This window comes from Haliotis rubra, unplaced genomic scaffold, assembly GCF_003918875.1.
Source record: "Haliotis rubra isolate DU_JTF1 unplaced genomic scaffold, ASM391887v1 Scf467, whole genome shotgun sequence".
In the NCBI taxonomy this organism is placed as follows: domain Eukaryota; kingdom Metazoa; phylum Mollusca; class Gastropoda; order Lepetellida; family Haliotidae; genus Haliotis; species Haliotis rubra.
The window spans coordinates 240290-257858 of record NW_025767154.1 but is presented as its reverse complement, the minus strand read 5'-3'; the positions used below and the strand labels follow the sequence as shown (position 1 = coordinate 257858).

At 40.5% G+C, this 17569-nt stretch overlaps 1 protein-coding gene across 6 annotated transcripts in view; it reads left to right on the top strand.

Annotated features, from left to right (window-relative positions):
- LOC124290481 (MAP kinase-activating death domain protein-like) overlaps positions 1–17569 on the top strand; it is a 152847-nt gene that overhangs the window by 43651 nt on the left and 91627 nt on the right. For 5 of the 6 annotated variants that reach the window (XM_046727190.1, XM_046727189.1, XM_046727193.1 and 2 more), the window contains exons 8-11: positions 3073–3243; positions 13434–13592; positions 13816–14032; positions 15948–16058. In XM_046727190.1, the coding sequence (XP_046583146.1) occupies positions 3073–3243; positions 13434–13592; positions 13816–14032; positions 15948–16058 (658 nt within the window). The remainder of the gene's footprint in view (positions 1–3072; positions 3244–13433; positions 13593–13815; positions 14033–15947; positions 16059–17569) is intronic. The other variant, XM_046727191.1, reaches the window with a different exon arrangement.

The window sequence follows — 17569 nt, the reverse complement described above, 5'->3', positions numbered from 1 at the left end:
TTAAATGTCTGCAGCTATATTGTTTCCAAAATTCCTTCACAGACAGCCAATTTAAAACATGGTCGTGGTGGCAATCATAATCTAAACTGATAGTTTTGTCCATTATTCAGCTGTTTCTGCAAGTATCAATGTGAAATATGTATGTGGTATTCAAAGCTAAGCACTTGGTCATGCTTGATGAGTACTATTCATTATTTTCACCAAGTTTCATGAATAGATATGAGAGAGTGTTATGCATTCATTTCAAAGTTCAAACAAAAACATACATAGAATAATTTGGTGAGAAATTGACAAACAGCAAAGATATTTGATACAAATAACAATGTATTCTGAAGTTGACCTGTTTAAAAATCAACATAAATTATTGCAAAGGAATTACAATTGCAGTACAAATACAATGGCAATATTGTATAAAAACAGTAATTATAGCAATATAGACAGTGATAACATTCATCTTGCTTCAACAGTGGTCCAGCTTCCAAACTAGGCCCTAGCTTGCGAATCAAGGATCTTAGAAGAAACAATCTAATACAATTACTACATTGATTTACAATGAATAACACTACCACAAAACAAGGTACCTCCATGAAATTTAATTCTGATTGATCAGAGCTTTCAAATTTCTGTTTTCACCTCTAACTGAAATTGCATATTTTATGACTACATTGTCTCAGATGCTATTGTTTGTTGAAAAGGACTTCTTTCTTAATCATTGTCAGTAAGCACTTTGAAATATGGATACATACAGTTATAGGTAACAAAATTAGGGTTTCGGTTACTGTAATATTCAAAGTATGTGCGGCAGTAGATGCTGGGAAGAAAACATGATAGAAATCAACAGAGATTGTGTTTTAAGTTTTGTATGGTTGTAGAGAATTTAAAATAACAGTGAGCTAAAGATCAGGGCCCTTTCTGTATTTGACTATGAAGTCCAATCCTGAGAAGTGTGAGGCAAAGGTAGTGATGTGTGATTTAGAAGGAAACCTTTCAAGGCTTGCTGTATTTTCTTTTTTGGTGACAAATTTGTTTCCTACCTCTGAAATGGTAAACTCTGAGACTTCATAGTTCAATGTCTTAAAGTAATGTTTTTAGATTGAAAGTGAATGGTGGTATTTTAAGACAAGATGATGCTTCTGTTTTTCAAGTACCTGCAAACAATGGTTTAAAATAGATCAGTAAGACAGAATTCAAAGCAATAAAGGTTGTTTATGTCTAAAAGATAACGTGAACTCATGCTATCACTTATTGTCCATAATTATAGTCAATGCCTCTTTCGGTCCGGAGGGATGTAATCATTTTGTTTCTGGAGCAGAACTCAAATAAAATTTAATATTTTTCAACAAAAATTGGTAGATATATCAAACAGAACCTAAAGTGGTGCCTTTTGCTAAAGGGGTGGATTTCATTTCCGGAACATAACACAAAACTATCAATATCTATCAACAATACTTGGCAAATATGTGTGACAGATCCCAGAGTGGTGCCTTTTGCTCTTTGCAGATTTTTGGCATTTTTATTTTTCTCGGTTGTCATGGAAATGATATGGATTTAGTCTCAAAAGGGAGGGTTGGGCTTTGTTTCCAGAGCACCACCCGTTCAGTATCTTTCAACAAAACTTGGCAGAAATGTCAAACAGATCTTGTACTGGTGCCTTTTGCTATTTGTGGATGTATATTTGGAAATGAAGTTGGACTTTAGGTATCTGTTAAATGACTTGTTTTTTCAGAGATGTGGGGGCCGGGGGGGATTTGTCATCTTCTGATGACTCTTATCTATATTTGTTGTTGCCATCGTCCATAAAGAAATCACATTTTGGAATTCTTTAGAGGTACATTGAAATACTGATGTAGAGAATACCTTGAAATTAATACTGGCATCTTGAGGGAAGTCGATACCTCTTTATTTCTGTAATCATCTCTTATTTTCATCATATCACCTTCTTTATCAAGTGGGTATATATAGAATTCTGATTCCACCACCTGTTCTGTTATGTTTTTTTTATTATGTTTATTAATGCAAAAGGTTGGGTTAAAGGCATATTTATTTCATAACACTTATTAGGCCATTGGTTGATATTTGCATTGATTTCATAGTGCACAGAATCCAGGTCAGCTATTGTGCTTTGGCACTAATATCTGCACATGTAACATCTCCCTTCCTTGTAGTCAATAACAGTATGTGCCAAAAGAGGCATATTCAATCAAGACAGCTGAGGTCAATCAGGAAGGATTGTAATTGTTAGATAGTCTCTGTGAGGTCATTTGAGTAATACCCAATAACAATTGCACCCTTCTGATCAAATCACTAGTGACATGGCGAAAAAATATTTTTGATTAGGAAGGGTTAATTACATCCATTAATTTGACTTCAGAAAAAAGGAAGTCTGAATGAGGAATGTTGTATAACTTGATGATAACGACCATGAATTTTGTTTGACAATGACAAAAATCAAGATCAGTCATTCCTGTTTTGACAGATTGAGCTGTAACTACAGTTTTGCCTATGCTACATGGCTGTTGATTTTATAATGCATGCTGGTTCCTGTCAACAACATTCCTGTTGTCTTTATTTACCAAGTTTACATATATTCTTGTTTTGCATTTACATCATGACCTTTATGATATATCCCAGAAGCATTCTTGTGAGCTTCGATACCTTCTGGTTTGGTATTTTTATATTTAATTCCTAGTAGCCTTTGCCTAAGAAAAGATACTCATTATAGTCTAACAAGTTAGCAAGAAGTCTAATCATTGAAATGTGATAGAAGATGAATCATGCGAAGGCTGATGCTGTGTGCTGTGTGTTTGAATTCTTCTTCTTTCAATACTGCCTACTTCAGGGGAGCCTACATAAAATATATATTTACTATGTGTGTATCATTAACATGTGATATTTCATTTGCTAACAACAAGGCCCCTTGTCAAAAGCACACCTCTTCATAAGGTTCTGTAACATTGTAAGACATGCATGAAGATCTTTTGATGTGAATACCTAAGGATGAACTACTTATGAAGAGGTCTGCTGTTGGCTGCATCTGCATGACTAACACACTAACTTGGGGATCGGTTGCAGGCACTTGCGAGCATGAGCATGACTCCTCAGCCAATCAAAAACCTTGATGCTCTGGCTCAAAATCCAGAGGCATGGCAACGACGTGAAAGTTTCTCTTCACAGACTGGATTCAACCCGCTCATCTATGGCAATGATGTGGACTCAGTTGATGTTGCTACCAGAGTAGCCATGGTAGGTGGAAAATATCTGCTTGTGGAACATACAGGCTGCATGTAGATGTAGACAACACTTACTGATCACAGCAGGTCAGACATGATTTGTCTGGGGATATTTTGGTAACAGTAATATTTTTCCTTATCCTGACTCATGCTTGATTGCTTGTCTCCTTCTTGCGAATGATAGTGGAACACTTGAATCCCCTTTTGAAGCTCCCTTCAAACAAGCGGACGTAAAATCACTCATCCAGTGTTATCTCCCTATAGATGTTTTGGAGGGAAAATGCATCACATGACCCAACATGCTCTTCACTCTCTCCTTCTTCGCCCTAGAGGACGGTTGTGAGAGCGCCTGGGTCCCCTATACGGCGTTATATCCTTTAATTTTTAGGCCTTTGCTACTAAATTAGCTGTATACAGCTTTTAGGATTGATATACCAACTATATGGTTTGAAATTTTGTCCGAATTATCTGTTTTATTCACGTTGTTGACATGTTTTTTTCATCTTGTTTACATTTGATGAAAACTTGCAGTCATTGCAGATACCGGTTGTCGGTTGCTGATCCGCATTTAATATGTCCTAATTGTACTTCTCCATGTTCTTCCAGCTTACGCTGTCAACTTTGTCAGCATTTATCTGAATTTGAATTTTATAATTATTTATATTTCGTTCTTAGGCGTGCCAAGGACAGGTCTAGACGACTTTCACAAGTCATGTCTAAACCAAATGATTGCGTTGATAACCGTTTGTTGTTGTCTGCTGACATTCACCGTTCCAGTGGTTTACCGGCTACGTCTGTGGAGCTGTGACTGATGGCGGCTCCGGCTCCAAGAAGAGGTTGTCTTCATCAACTATAACCTCATCGCATTCGAAGAAGACTAGGTCATCGTGTTCTCAGAAGAAGAAGTCGTCTACTAACAAGACTCCGGCGAAGTCTTCACATGGGGCAGCTCTTAAGACGAGGTCTTTCGCTACAGAGATCTTCCCGGCAGATGAAGTAGACGTATATGATGAGCCACCCATCCTCATCCCTGAAGTGGCAGTGAGGACGAAGATGAGGTCTTCATCTACAGTAACATCAGCAGTCATCTCAACGCAGTCAGACGTTTTATCGACGCAGACATCAGATAAAGATGGCAGATCATCACAAGTGCAGCAGTCCTTGGGAGATGCCTCGGTACTCTCAGATGCGTCGTCCGCAGTGCAGCAGCATCAGCCATCAGGAGCCTGCACGCAGGCACCATAGAAGAGAATCTACACCTTCACGAAGGCACAGAGATACGTCTCAAGACTCCAGGGAGGATCCTTTTCCGAATTTATCGCCTTTGCGCAGGTCTTCGCGCAGGTCTCCATGCAGGTCTCCAGGCAGGTCTCCATGCAGGTCTACACGCAGGTCTCCATGCAGGTCTCCACGCAGGTCTCCACACAGGAAAGAGACAGAATGGCAACCATCTCCAGAACAAGAAGCCTCTAAATCTGAAGATGATGGGGGAATAATATTTTCCGATACAGAGATCAAATCTTGGATGGCAAATGGATTAGAACTTGCATCACCTTCTAAAGAGGATAATGAAGCATTTACGTACAGGATGTCTAACGAGGACATCGATACACTTACTCTTCCACCCATCGATCCTGTCACAGATGTACCGGAAAACCTCAGGCAACGAAGTTCCAGAGTCAGAGCGTCCCACCATTCAACGCCAAGAAGTTCTCTCTTCACTACATGGAACCCTTCACGAAGGGCCCAGAGATAGATGAGAACTACAAGATCATCAACGACTCCCAAGCCAGGACTTAGAAAGTGGAAGATAAGAAGTTGGCACAAATAGACACAACTACCAGACGTACCTTCTTTGGCCTAGCCAGGTCAAGAGCCATCAATGAAACCCTCATCGCGAAGTTTAGGAACTCGCCCGGAAGAAGATAGAATGATCTACTCGGTACTGCTAACCCAGAAGAAAGATCATCAGTTCATGTCCGAACATCTGGCATCTACATCAGCAGGACTGACACTATTGAGAAGACAAGGATTGCTATCTTCCTGCACTTGGAGTGAACGCTTCACCAAGTCACTATACAGAGCTCCGTGGTCAGCACCATCTATCTTCGCAGGGGAAATTAAAGACGTGGCCAAGGAAGTAACGAAAGAGTCAAGGGAGGTAATGATGATCAAGTTGAAGTGTACAGGAATACAAAGAGCCAGGGAAAAGAAATACGGCAGCTCCAGAGGAGGCAAGGATTCTTTTCGTCGCCCAACCGGAGGTCCCAGAGGTAACCCTGGAAGAGGCAGGGCATCTAGAGGGGCCAGGAACTTTAGATGCTGAAGGACAGGTTCGGAACGACTGGAGTCTTCCACCCCCAGCCGTTCCCTTACAACCTTCAACAGTGGGTGGACGTCTACAACGCTATTGGGGAATTCTTCAGGATGACTACGTTTCCCAGATCCTACGCAGAGGATACAAGATACAACTACAAGCAGTACCACCATTGACAAGCAACTCTCTGGCCCACAACTATGCTGCCGACCAGAGGGAGAACTTAATCGAAGCTATCACAACTCTACTCGAGAAGGAGGCGATCGAAGAAATAAAACAGGAGTTCGTCACGCCCGGTTTTTACTCCCCAATCTTCTTAGTACCAAAGAAAAATTCCAGGGAAAAGTTCCGACTTATATACAACATGAGGAAATTCAACCAAGATTATCTACACAGCCCCGCAGAGTTCAGAATGATACATCTGCCTCAACTGCGACAATCGACGTCCATTAGACTACCTCGCCAGCATAGATCTACAGGATGCGTATCTTCACATCCCGATACATCCGGACTCAAGGAAATACCTACGATTCCTCTTCAACGGACGTCACTTCCAATGGAAGGTTCTACCATTAGGAATATCGTCGGCCCCCTGGTTGTTTACTCGAGTGACAAAGACAATCATCACTTATCTACATCATTGAGGTCTACGCAGTGCGTTTTACCTGGACGACGGGATTCAAGCTCATCAAGATCCGAGTCAACTCAGACTGCAACTGGACTTCACAATCAGGCTACTCACACAACTAGGATGGCTAGTAAATCTCCTCAAATCGGAACTAGAACCCACACAGGATCTGCAATTCCTAGGAATGCGGTTCATGACATTGCAGAATCGCATAGTAGTCCCAGAGGAGCGTTGGGTTAAGATACAACAAATGATATCTCAAGCACTACTCTCTCCGTTACCACTACGAAGTTGGCAGAGCCTACTCTCCTCACGTCAGCACAAGACATGACACGCAGAGGAAGAGTACAACTGCGCCCACTACAAGTGTTTGTGAACGCTCATCTAGACTGTCTGGACTCCTTCGGACTACCGGACGGACTGAAACCATATCTCCTATGGTGGACTCGGAAGTCGAATGTTTGCGGAAGAACCGACTTATCAGAGCCAGAGTACAACACTCATCTCTACGTAGATGCATCACTTCAAGGATGGGGACCCACCTCGACAACGAAGTGGCAGCAGGGAAATGGTCAAATCAGGAGCAAAGTCTGCACATCAACATGCTCGAGATGAAAGCAGTCATAAACGCCTTACTACACTGGTCCAGCATACTAAGGAACGCACAACTGATGATCCATACTGACAACTCCACAGTGGCATTCTACGTCAACAAACAAGGATCAACAAGGTGAAGGAATCTGCTAGATCTCAGCTTTCATCTTTCAGCATAATAGACAATTTGAACATCAACGTTAAAGCATGTCACATTCCCGGAGCCAAGAATGTGATAGCAGACGCCCTATCTCGTCCAACACAACCATCCCCGACGGAATGGATGTTACACCCAGAAGCATTCAGATTCATCATACAGAGGATAGGATCTCCACTTATAGACCTGTTTGCTACAAGGTTCAACAAACAAATACCAACATTCGTCTCTCCAGTTCCGGATCCACAAGCATGGGCAACAGATGCTCTAAGCATCTCCTGGGAAGGACTATACGCATAAGCGTTTCCACCTCCAGCTCTAATACCGCAGGTATTGCAGAAAATCAAGCAGACGAAGAACCTGCAACTGATTTTTTGCCGCGCCCTACTGGCCAGCGAGGGTGTGGTTTCCCATCCTCATACAAGAACTCGGAAATCCAACCCTACAACTTCCAGAGTGGCCGAACCTACTAAGTCATCCGCACACCAAGCAAGTGCACGGGAATCCAACAGTATTCCAACTACACACATGGAACGTATCAAAACTTGCTTGTAAAAAAGAGGATACTCCGCCAGAGCACCAAACGCAGTCACATTAGCTCAATGTACATCAACCCGCAGCTTGTACGACGACAAGTGGCAGAGTTTTGAGAAATGCTCTTTAAGGAAGGGCTTCACGGCAATGAAAGCAACACATCCTCAAGTGGTGGAATACCTTTGTCATCTAAGACAAACAGGGCGGTTAAAAGGTTCAACACTCTCTACATACCTAGCGGCCCTCAGTACAGTTATCACAATGATGACAGGTGTAAAACTGACTAAGGTACCAGAGATAATAGCTTTACTACGCTCCTTTAAGTTGGAAGACCAACAAAAGAAATTCAAAGCGCCTGCTTGGGATCTTAACGTAGTCTTACAGCATCTCACCAGTGATGCTTATGAACCACTAGAAAGGACATCCTATGAGTTTCTAACGCATAAAACTCTGTTCCTGGTCGCCTTGGCAACAGCAGCTCGGATGTCAGAAATACATGCTCTGGACTTTGAACAAATACGATTTGCTGCACATCGCAATATCATACATCTGGGATTGAGATGGGATTTCATAGCAAAGAACCAATTGCCCGGTCAGCCAGACAGGCAATTCCACATCCCAGCACTTTCGTCAGTCCTTGGACCACAGGATATTCAGGATCTATCCTTATGTCCAGTCAGAGCATTAAAAGTTTACCTACATAGGTCTAAGATGAGGAGACGAAAATTCAAGCGCCTTTTCATCCCTCTATCTACGGAGACACCCACAGAAATCTCAAGTACAACAATATCAATATGGATGAGAGCCATCATATTGAGAGCCTATAAAGCAGCAGGACTTGAGCCACCACGAGCCTCCAATCCTCATGAAGTCAGAGCAGTGGCGTCGACACTAGCTCTACATGGAAACTGCTCCATCTCGACATAAATGGAGGGCTGCTATTGGAAGTCGGAGACGGTGTTTGCCAACCACTACCTCAGAGACATTGCTACCGAGGATGTCTCCGGTATCCACCAGTTTGGGCCTCTTGTTGTAGCACAACAATTAATGGTTCCTCAAAGATGCTGAGATGAATCTCACCCTTTTATCACATGACTTGTAAAAGCCGGCACTCGGAAGAGTTGGAGCTTAGAGTCCATGCACACGTCTAAGATAGGCTAGCATGAGTGACAGACTCTATACTTGTAAGGACGTACTCGTATATGATGAAGGGTCGCTTCTCCACTTGATGCAAAAATCAAGACATGGAGTCGTATAAATCCACATTTACTGTCAGGAGAAGCGGTTCCAGAGAAATCTGACAAGTTGTGGTCCCCCAAAACTCATCAGAGGAAGCTGGAAGGAAGGATCAGCATAGTACTATAAGAAGTTCCCTCAGGGGGGTATGCAGGACGTACATCAGCATTAAATCCAGAGTGGATTGACCCACCACCGATTCCGTTGGATTCTACAAGCAGTTAAGCATGAGTCAGGATAAGGAAAAATATGTAATTTTTTTATTAAAATTGATATTTTATACTTATCCTGACTCATGAGGTAAGCCCTCCCAACCTCCCCTCATGGCACTCTGGATTCCCTGTAATCCAGGTGTCGGGCGCATAATTCAGGAGAGAGTGAAGAGAATGTTGGGTCATGTGACACATTTTCCCGCCAAAACATGTAAAAGGGAGATAACACTGGGTGAGTGATCTTACGTCCGCTTTTTTGAAGGGAGCTTCAAAAGGGGATTCAAGTGTTCCACTATCATTCGCAAGAAGAAGGAGACAAGCAATAAAGCATGAGTCAGGATAAGTATAAAATATCAATTTTAATTACATTTATCAAAAAGATCTAAAGAGAAGAGTAATAAATATTTTATTGTGGGTTACATATGAGCTGTCAGATTGGATATATTGAGTGAAAATGAATTCATTTAAATGTCCTGTGTAAATTATATTATTGAGGAAGTCATGTCCATTGTTGAAATTGAGATATAAAAGCTCATTACTTTAAGCCACAAACCACACAAGGCACAGATTAATTAGAATTTCATCATAAACTAATTGGTCATTAGAAAGTATACTGTAATACTGTTTTTGAGATATTTATCATTACATTCAATGAAAGTTAAATGGGTAATAGTATTGTTTGATGGAACGTATGGAAATTGTAGCAAGTTGCTGCATTTTGGAGAAGTGTGGATAAATGAAGCCTTGAAGATATCTTTCAATGCACATGGAACTTGATATCCATGTACATGTGGGTGTAAAAACAGCGGCATGTCAAATGATTGTCATCTGAGAACATGGCAAGTCCAGCTGCTTAAAGACAAGCGAGAGCAATTGGTATGGTACATTTTTGGACAAGTAACATCAGTGTTGCAAGAATCTTGCAGTGAACAAAAATCAAGTTGATAGAGCGTTTCAGGATAACTGTCAGAGCTGCGTGTCCTCAGGCCTTACAACATGTCACAGACTTCGATAGGTGTCTGACTGTATACAGAACTGGTTTCATGGATTGAAATTTTAATGCCTAGCATTGCACTAACCTTTGTGTTACCATTCTTACAGCACAGACATGGGATCTTCAACAGGACAATGCTTGACAATAGCTTGTGTAGTGTACATCAGTTCCTGGCCATGAACAACATCAATGTTTGGCTAGAATTTTCTCATGGACCTTCCATGGATTGAAATTTTAATGCCTAGCATTGCACTAACCTTTGTGTTACCATTCTTACAGCACAGACATGGGATCTTCAACAGGACAATGCTTGACAATAGCTTGTGTAGTGTACATCAGTTCCTGGCCATGAACAACATCAATGTTTGGCTAGAATTTTCTCAAGATATATCCAGGGTTTTTACGTAATGCAGAAATGTGCAACCATTACCCACATATGTCTGAAATGGACACAGAAACAAATGTACAAGTTCTTGAAAGAGATATATTGTTCTTGTAATTTTCTTAACACGTCAAAAGTGTTCAATCATGAAAGGATCAGGAATAATTTCTGAATGAATTGACTGTTGCAGTGTAATGTGTGTTTGGATTGGTTTGAATAATCACTTCCAGGAATGGAGTCACCTTCATCCATCAATTGGCCCAATGGGCTTCCATCTTTCACTATACAGTCCCATATCCCTGTCAATCTCATGTCATGTCTTTTAAGAAGTTCCAAAAGTGCGTGAAACTGATCAGATCTGAATCAGACCTTGGCTGAACATAATGAAGAGGCCAACTGATGATGTTGTTGAAGTCACCAGGATTGTATCTGAAATTGTGCAGATGCTGATGTTCAACCCCAATTATACAGCAAGTGTCAGTAACATTTCCCACTTAAATGTTCTTGGCTTTGAAGGTTGGACTGTACTTGAACATCGCCAATGAAGAGGAACAGCAAATCCAGTTCAAGAATAGTGAACTTGTTGAATATTTAGGTCTCTGACACGTCCAGCACAACAGTGGCACAAACTGACATGATCCAAGATACAGCCAGCACCTACAAAGAATATTGGTAACTCATCAGATCAATCTTCCAGAAAAAGGAAATCTGTTGCGGCAAAATGTTTTGAAAAGAGAAGTATCAGATTCAACACATATTGACATTATCTTGGTTGATGTACATGTGAGAAGTCTGTTACTGTATTCTACTCGGGACATGACCAGAGATCGGATGAGTTTCGTAGCAGCATCAGCACTCAGATAATCGTAGAGTTTTCCAATGTTCCTGAGGTGCATATGAGCCGTGCTAATGATGCTGGAGATCTGCTTGCCAATTTTCAAATTTTCATCAAGAATACCCCCTAGATTCTTGACCTTCGCGGTTGGGGCTATGGTAGTGTTTCCTATTTGGAAAGAAGGCTTATCAAGTTTGGAAAGTTTTGTTTTTGATCCATTAAGCAGGAATTCTGTTTTACTTTCATTTAGTTTCAAAAGGTTTTTAGTTATTCACGTCTGAATGTCATTGCAGGAATCAGAAAGAGTCTAAAGATGGCAAGGCATCAGACACACCTGGAATTTATATCAACATGCAGTGTTTTGTTTATAAAACATTGAATGAAAAAGATTCATGAAAGTGACGTAAGCCATAATCCCAAACTGATTCCTATCAGGGTTTTTTCCAGGATGATAAGTTGGGCAAAAAAAACCCCCAAACATGAACATGGAAAATACACTTGTCTCCAGTAAAATCACTGTAAAAATCTCATAAACTAACTGACTCAATATAGTAAAGAATACTTGAATTACATAGCCATCAATATAAGGAACTGATGGCCCACAAATCTAAACACTCATTACCTGGAGTTTGCCCTCTCTGTGTGCACTGGTGAATGCCCCAGACAATAACTTGTGCTCTCTCAGTCAAGGTCACACAAGAAATACAGTGCTCAGAACGCTGAATTGCACATAAGTTCGGGTTTGGATGTGAAAAGTACTTTAATGTATTACTCTGGGCTGTCACAAGAGCATTTGCATAGATATTCTCTCTTTCAAGCACTGGCTATACTGCTCTAGCCTCAATCACCAAAATGGGCTTTTAGCATCGAAAGCGATCCATGGACACATGAGATCAACACTTAGTAAAGGATGCCTCTTCCTATGGTACTCCAAAGAGGTGTACAGCAAGGTAAAAGCAGGGCAGGTAGAACCTTGAAGACAAACCCAATTCGAAATGATCCAGAGAATTGACGACTTAGTGATCAAGTTCACCAGCCATTTCCAAGGAGAGAGTATGTTCCATTGTAACGGAAGCCTCGACAAGGAAGAAATATCATCTAATTGGATTCAAAAGTATCTGACATCTGATCAAAATCACTCCAGCCTCAAGTCTTGTGATAAACAAGAAGGTTCTTCTTACAATTTCTGACTTGATGAAACCTGTGTTCACCACTTCCAGCCTGATCAATCCGACCCATGGAAGTATTTGAAGAAGCACCTTCAAAGAAGGCAAAGACTGTCACATAAGTTGGGAAGGTTAGATACTACTGTGTTCTTGGATTCCTAGTGGGACATTATGGTGAACTAGCTTCCAAAAACAAAGGCACAATATACAGAGTACGAGGTCAAGTAAAGATTAAGACACATAGAATGTTGAGAAATAGTGTGATCTTCTATCAGGACAATGTGCCAGCGCACGATTTGCAGAGATGCCAACCCATACGATTTTATCGTATTCGTTATGAAACAAAACCAACACAAAATATGCGACTATGACATCAGTAAAAATATACAATTCTTTCAAATAGAACATTAAATTAAATTATCAAATAGCATACGTACCATACACAATCAATTTCAACCTCATTTTATTCAGTATCAAGTTATAAATATGTGGATATTTACTACTGATTTATGTGAGTACATTGTACAATGTTAATAACAAGTTCTTAGAATATCTATAGATATATATTGTTATGAAATGTGAAAATTCTTTGGAAAAGTAAATATTAATTTTGGTAAAAAAATACAAATGTTTGCATGTTTTTGGCCAAAATACTAATTGGGCCAAATTAGGATTGGCATCTCTGGAATTGGTCATTGCCCTGGCTGTGATCCATGTTTGTGGTGCCATCAGATATTGTTCCCAAACATGATGAAAACTTGCGCAGGAACAAACTTTTCAACTTTGACAAGTGATGTGTCCAGCAGCTGTGGAGAACTCTTTTTACTGCAAAGAAAAGGACTTCACTTGACAAGGATAAAATCCCTCACACATACTTTGGCAAATATGTGTCCATGTGGAAGGAAATATGAAGAAAAACAGAACTATTTCAATGTCTTCAGCTCATATTTGTCTATGTGATGCTCAGATCCTCCTACCAAAAACTGTTCTTCTAAGTGCAATATGTTTACTTTTCCTGACAGAAGCCTCAGGTACACAATTTGCTCCTAAATTTCATAGTGGAACAAATAGCTTTTACAAACATACATCAAACCAAAATTGTTTTGTAAAAATTCCACGATTTATTTTTACTTTTTTGTACCTCAAAGATCCGATTCTTCAACTCTGCGAACATCATGGGTAACTTCTGTGAACACACACGTACCCTGCGCCTCTATCCACGTCCGGTTGTGGCCTTCCAGATGTACAGCTTCCTCAAGTCAAGGCCCATCAAGACTCACTTCACAGCCAGACTTGCCCGCACACAGGTACAATACTCACAACCAGCAGACAAAGGAAAGCAGCAAGTTTAGCTAGATTGGAAATTGGTGAAATTTGAGTGACCTCATGTTTGATGGAAAGTTTTAAATGCAGTAATGCAGTTGTGAGTCTTTTTTGTCATTTGAAAATTAATTTAATAAATTTGTTCTGACTTGTAACACTGTCATTTTAAATAACTAATAGCTTATGTGTCTCTATGTTTTGTTTCAGGCTGTTGAATATTTTGCAGAGTGGTCTTTGAGTCCACAGAATGTGGTGTATCTACGTGTACAGACAGCAGTATATGACCCTTCTCTGATTGGAGACAAACCAAAGTGGTATGCTCATCAGCTACAACCCATAGAATTCAGAGTGTATGATGAGAATTCATCTTTGGGTGCTGCCATCTCCTCAGCCAATGAAATTCACAGTGATGAAATACCTACAGGTGAGCATTCCGCTCTCAGGATTCTTGTGCAGTTACTGATTAAAAATTGTCCACCAGACAGTTGCTCCCTGAAATAATGTCTGATTAAGCTTTGAATTGAACAAATGTATTTAGAATTGGAAAACTTCTTTTAAAATGCTCCCTTCATCCACTTCAGTTGAGACGTTGGCAGAGCCAAAATAGCAAAAGAATTATGAATATACAGTCAAATACCGATGAGTCGAATGCCGGTGTCTTGAATATTATGCATAACTCAAAGTACCTGTCGGTCCTGACCATTCCCTGTTTATAGTTGTCATCATTTGATTACCGGTTACACGAATTCGTCTCATAAATACACACAATGACTCGAGAAGAAAATTTGGTCCCATGAGATTCAAACAACAGCAATCTTGTATACGTAAGCCGAAGTCAGTCAATGAGAAGTTGATTGGTGTAGCAAACTGATCCAATTAACAAACAAGCGTGGCTCCCACCTTTCCGCCATTGGCGGGTGAGTTCAAAAGGCAGATTAGTGATTTTACGGAAATCACTGTCTGTGCTAATCAGACTGGAACTGATAAGGTGCCCCTATTAGTGATATGGAAATCATAAGATAAACCAGGGAGACTATATGTTGTAGAGTATCCCTGGATAAACAAATGCTTAGGAAGAGGAATTAGGACTGGATCATCTTTTTTTCTGCCCTCATAGACATACCTATGTCTCAAATACATTGAGAAGTCGAATTTATTACTTGGTCCCCAGTGATTCGACTCATCGAGATTTGACTGTATCAAACAAACATGGTAGTTTCTCACATCGATAATTAACCCTTTCAACACCTCAGGCTGGTCAGTTGGCGAGGCAGTAGTCATGTCAAAATGATATAAATTTTAGGAACCAGACATATGACTCATTTATCATGATGTCTAAAAATGTATTACATTTCAATTTACCATATTTTTTAGACAAGTTTAAAATCGGCAGTTATTTTGTGCAATGTTATTGAAAAAACAATTCTCGGACACGTTTTGGCATTAATTCATGTTCAGAGTTTTCAAACAATACCCAACATCAACGAATATTCTCGCATGTTATTCATACTAAACTTCCAAAACGGAGGAACATGCGTCTGGATTCCCAAGATGACTATGTATGTATTACAATAGAGTAAACAATGTGTTGTTCCAGCATCTTAGTCTTATTTAAAGATTATAATTATATAGTCTTCCCTTGCCATAATGTGGGTCTCGGGCTCTATTGATGACCCCTCTCATTATTCCGTTAGACACTCATTAGACACCAATGCTATACATAACAGGCAATGTAGTACTGGCAATGTCATATTTTTCTTGTGCATAGAATAACTGCTATGTCACGTATTGTGACCAGTCAAAACTATGTCTTATGCAATATATCGAGATATGGCATTGGAAAATATTGAGATGCTCTTTTATACCTGCAGTACACATCCTTACTATTTATGACAATTTTTTGTAATAAGTGTCTGGTTGATATCACTGTTTGGGTATTGCTGCCACAACCTAATACAAATAACTCCTTATAGTGGTATCACTGAAGTGGATGTATCATCTGGCTCCTCTTTATGTAATATAGAGGCAAGCAACGTGAATCTGAATTGAAGTTCTGTTCGTTCTTGGGGTCACTGGCAGTAAAAGGACAACACACATCTGATACATACAATTAGTATCTTGTTAATGGGAGAATCATTGATGTTCATAGCAGCTGTGAGGAATGATGCTAACAGAGGCAGTAGCCATGGACATGCCACAAGGACTGTGTTTGCATCATTTGTTGCTAACTAATTTTGAAAGTTATTCAAATTGTCTGTTGATATGCCAACTTTCTCATTTTGAATGAGGCACTAAATTGTTTGTGCAAGCGATGTCTGAATAATGGCTGTTTGTTACAGATGAGAGTGGCAGTGACAGTGAAGGGGCTGAGAGCACCAGCTCATCCTATTCCTCCCTCAGTGACTTTGTAACTGATATGGTCAACAGTGAGATTGATGGGGAGTCTCCAGGTCAGTTGGTAGTGAGCAGTCAGATGCTCTACTTGTGTGTTGTTTGCTTCACTTTGCCATCACTACTGCAATTGGTTTTCTCAATCATGCACTTATGACAGATGTTAGAGGCTTCATACATGATGTTTACCTCTGACAGCCTGGGGAATATTTCTGACACAACACTGGAATGTCACTGTAGGCCAACTAATTATAGGCGTAAACATTCCCTCTGGATTATGGTTGCCTTATTCCTGTGGATTCCACAGATACATACAGAATGGAAATGAAAATTTTAACTAAGTCATAGCTATCCCTAGTGGTATGCTTAAAAGAGTTACGCAGTTATCTCCCTTAGGCAAGCTGTGACGTCACAACGTAGTTGTTGAAAACCTCTCATAATTTTTCTGTATGGACAACACAGAAGACGTGTTTACAGAGTGGAAGTGTTTTTTAATTTTTCTTCAAATTTTCAAGAACTTCAAGACTCCTGGTCAGTAGTGTCGCCTTGGTTGATGTTTCTGACAATCGCATTCTATATTTTGTGCATATTGCTTGCTTTTCATCTAATTTTCCCGCCAAAAATCATAATGTCTAGCACGTGTCTGCACTCTCAAAAATTCATGGCCAAATTGTATCCCCATTTTCTATTTGCCTCCTGCCTCACGGGTCCTCCCTACTCTTTTTATAGCGGATTTTCATTGTGTCAAGAATTTTTTTGTAATATGATTGGATTAAATGGACAATATACGGCATTATTTTCATCCCTTACGGGATACATTCATTCGTCCATATATCTATTCTTTGCAAATTCGATAAAAAACGAGGCTAGAATTTAATCTGATCAGGCTGATCAGGCATAACGGGATATATCTCGGCTCAGGTTGACACCGTCTATGTCGACGAGGTCGACCGACAGTAGCTTATGCCCATGGCACAAGCCGCACGAGGTCCTGCCGTCAGTTAGTAAGTCCGCTTGGCAGGCAATCGTTTATTTCCTCATGGTGCGGTCGGAGTCGCAAGCCGAACGTGACCGGGTGCCATCCACGGAATCGTCGGCCATCGTAACTCGTATGACGCCGGCAAGAGCCATAGTTTAGGCAGCTGAGGTACTCTTTAGTTTATACGTGCGTAGTCGAGTATCAACCACAGAGTGAGCTAGTTAAGTTTTCCGCTTCACTCGGCAATATTCCATCTTTATGGCGGCGATCTGTAATTAATCGAGTCTGGACCAGACAATCAAGTGTTCTACAACATGAGCATCGATCTACACAATTGGGATACGATGACTTATTGTGCTAACCAAGTCAGCGAGCCTGACCACCTGTTTCTATTAGTCGCCCTTCATGTTAAGTAGAGGGACCTCCCAAGACATCTCTTCCCCATTCATCACTTGTGAAACGGCATTTGAAATTCTCACTTCTCAACTCTCGGTAGATATCTACCTTCAGGGGGGATAGATATAAGGGTGTCAGCAGTGTTTGTCATGATGCAGATAACCTGCGTATTTAACACACAATTATCTCAAATAG